General features: G+C 37.5%; 1 protein-coding gene across 2 annotated transcripts in view; it reads right to left on the bottom strand.

The window, feature by feature from the left end:
• The window catches only part of LOC107656498 (myotubularin-related protein 7-like), a 16662-nt gene that overhangs the window by 8814 nt on the left and 4478 nt on the right, over positions 1 to 3370 (bottom strand). For both annotated transcript variants that reach the window (XM_016444383.1, XM_016444388.1), the window contains exons 3-6: positions 2297 to 2459; positions 1072 to 1229; positions 504 to 632; positions 213 to 347 (exon numbers count right to left, since the gene is read on the bottom strand). In XM_016444383.1, coding sequence (XP_016299869.1) covers positions 213 to 347; positions 504 to 632; positions 1072 to 1229; positions 2297 to 2459 — 585 coding nt within the window. The remainder of the gene's footprint in view (positions 1 to 212; positions 348 to 503; positions 633 to 1071; positions 1230 to 2296; positions 2460 to 3370) is intronic.

Genomic DNA, 3370 nt, shown 5'->3' with positions numbered 1-3370 from the left:
ATATAGTATATACACATGCATTAAAGTGAAGTTTCAGTAACAACTTTTGCATTGCTACAAATAATGGTATTTCAAATAATTGCTGTCCTTTTGAACTTTCTATTCATCAAAAAAGTTTCACGGTTTCTATGAGACAACTTTCAAATGACCCCGTCTAAATCTCAACAGCTTGTCCAACCTGTCCTTTCACTTATTGTTTTGTGATCTCTCACCTTTGGCCTTGTGTCCACCACATACATGAACTCGCTGACAGGGTTTGACTTCATAATGGCCTGCAGCATCTGCTCATCATCTGAGGAGCGTGCACTGAAGCCAGTAAGAGGCTGACTGCTCCGGCAGATTGATGCCTAGAAAACCAATGGTGTAAGCATTTAAAAATAGAAAAGTGGGGAGGAGAAGACAATGAAAAGATTTGGCTTAACATATTAAGCTTGATATAAAAAATAAAAGTCTACAATGGTTTGATCTTGAGTTCAAAGGAGTGTCCTTGTTTTTGCACTTACACTGGTGTCTCTGTGGAAGTAGGAGAGAACAGGAAGACGCCCTCGACTCCGGAACTTGGCACTGCCCACAATGACAGCAGGGGAGGCTGACTTTGGCACAAACAGCTCTGACGGGTAAGTGTCACACAACTGCCAATCAGAATATTCTGATTAGAACTATTGTTTTACATTCTTGTGGTCAACAGTTGCCCTGTTTATTTATTAACACACATTCTTAGGGCTCATTCAGGACACATTTACACATGCTTTATGTGCAAGGTTCATCGAAAATTCATTAAAATATAATAATTTGCTCTGCCTCTGAGCAACTTTTATTTTCTGTTACTGAAGAAACATAAAAGAGCGATTTCTCAATTTATGTTCCATAAAAGAAAGTAAGTAAGTAATAGTCTTGGAACTACATGATATCAAAAGTACCTCTTAAAGTACTTAAAGTACAGTCTTCTACCTTTGTTTTTCACAGTGTAATTTAAGGCGCAAACTCAAACACTGATCTCTGAAATTTTGTGGAAAAGGAAATCATGGTTATTGACCCTGAGCATGAACAGGCATTTGATCAAATATTTACTCTGTACTCATGATTGGCTGCTGTGACATGCCAGAGGTTGCAGGGTATTCCCATTCGACTGAATTCTGCCTTCAGGTTGATGAAGCCCCATGCCTTTTCCCTTAATTCTTTATCCAGGTTGGGGTTAAAAGAGAAACAAAACAGCTCTCCATAGCGTTCTGCAAAAAAAAAAAAATAAACAGTAAGAGAGAGACATTAATGAGTGTGTAGCTCTCATGGGTGAAATTCACAAAGCTGCATAGAATTGTGCTCTGACGTTGTTTGAATTTCACAGACAGTGTATTTTCATAATGAACTGTGATGCCACGGCTAAGACCTTGGATTGTCTAAGCAAAAAAGACACAGTGTTCACTTTTCACAGAAGAAAATGCAAATATATGAATCATTATTCATGCTTCGCCAAATCATATGCGAGTAAATCTGTAATGTGTTACCCTGATGGTCCTTCGTCTAGGACCTTGTGCACATCTCTATATGAGTATTGGCCATGTTTTATGGACAAGCCACTTAATTAACAGTCAGATTAATTAACTAAGCCACAAATCAGATTTTGGTACTTCAAGTAGATTCTTATATGTGACCCTGGACCACAAAACCAGTCATAAGGGTCAATTTTCAGAAATTAAGATTTATACATCATCTGAAATCGGAATAAATAAGCTTTCCATTGATGTATGGTTTGTTAGGATCGGACAATATTTGGCCGAGATACAACTACTTGAAAATCTGGAATCTGAGGGTGCAAAAAAATCTAAATATTGAGAAAATCGCCTTTAAAGTTGTCCAAATGAAGTTCTTAGCAATGCATATTACTAATCAAAAATTAAGTTTTAATATATTTACAGTAGGAAATTTACAAAATATCTTCATGGAACATGATCTTTACTGAATATCCTAATGATTTTTTGGCATAAAAGAAAAATCTGTAATTTTGACCCATACAATGTATTTTTGGCTATTGCTACAAATATACCCCAGCGACTTAAGACTGGTTTTGTGGTCCAGGGTCACATATTATTATCGTAGTTTTTTTTTAAAGGATATACTTTCTTTCTGATCATGGAAAAAAAATGATTAACACTTTACACATTTTCACATTTTAATACTAAATAATAGTAATATGAATGAAAGCAAGCATATATTTTGCACTTGACTTTTTAAGAACACTCTGAAAGCATCATGTTTAGCATTCACAACTGTGTGATTTTTGCTCATTTTACTTTACCTGGGCGTGAAAGCCGAGTGAGGGAGGCCAGCACATCTAAACAGTCCTTCTCCTGTGGGATCAGCAGTCGGTAAACATGGAAGTTCTTACAGCGGATAATGAGAGGACTTCCTGATGAGTTTGTTGGGAGTCTCTCCACATTGTATATCAAACTGTGCAGAACCTAGAGAAGCAAGAGAGATCCTTAGTGGCTGAGAAACTCTGGATTCATATTCATATTTTAAGAACCTTCTTGTTTAGACAAAGATACACAGTAAGTTATATATATATATATATATATACAGTGGCGTGAAAAAGTGTTGGCCCCCTTCCTGATTTCTTATTTTTTTGCATGTTTGTCACACTTTAATGTTTCAGATCATCAAACAAATTTAAATATTAGTCAAAGATAACACAAATAAACACAACATGCAGTTTTTAAATGAAGGTTTTTATTATTAAGGGAAAACAAAATCCAAAACTACATGGCCCTGTGTGAAGAAGTGTTTGCCCCCCTGTTAAAACTGTGGTTTATCACACCTGAGTTCAATTTCTCTAGCCACACCCAGGCCTGATTACTGCCACACCTGTTCGCAATCAAGAAATCTCTTAAATAGGACCTGCCTGACAAAGTGAAGTAGACCAAAAGATCCTCAAAAGCTAGACATCATGCCGAGATCCAAAGAAATTCAGAAACAAATGAGAAAGAAAGTAATTGAGATCTATCAGTCTGGAAAAGGTTATAAAGCCATTTCTAAAGCTTTGGGACTCCAGCGAACCACAGTGAGAGCCATTATTCACAAATGGCAAAAACATGGAACAGTGGAGAACCTTCCCAGGAGTGGCCGGCCAACCAAAATTACCCCAAGAGCACAGCGACGACTCATCCAAGAGGTCACAAAAGACCCCACAACAACATCCAAAGAACTGCAGGCCTCACTTGCCTCAGTTAAGGTCAGTGTTCATGACTCCACCATAAGAAAGAGACTGGGCAAAAATGGTCTGCATGGCAGAGTTCCAAGACGAAAACCACTGCTGAGCAAAAAGAACATAAAGGCTCATCTCAGTTTTGCCAGAAAACATCTTGATGATCCC

This window comes from Sinocyclocheilus anshuiensis, unplaced genomic scaffold (assembly GCF_001515605.1).
Source record: "Sinocyclocheilus anshuiensis isolate Anshui unplaced genomic scaffold, SAMN03320099.WGS_v1.1 scaffold85, whole genome shotgun sequence".
In the NCBI taxonomy this organism is placed as follows: domain Eukaryota; kingdom Metazoa; phylum Chordata; class Actinopteri; order Cypriniformes; family Cyprinidae; genus Sinocyclocheilus; species Sinocyclocheilus anshuiensis.
The sequence above is the reverse complement of the archived record's forward strand: the minus strand, read 5'-3'. Positions and strand labels throughout refer to the sequence as shown.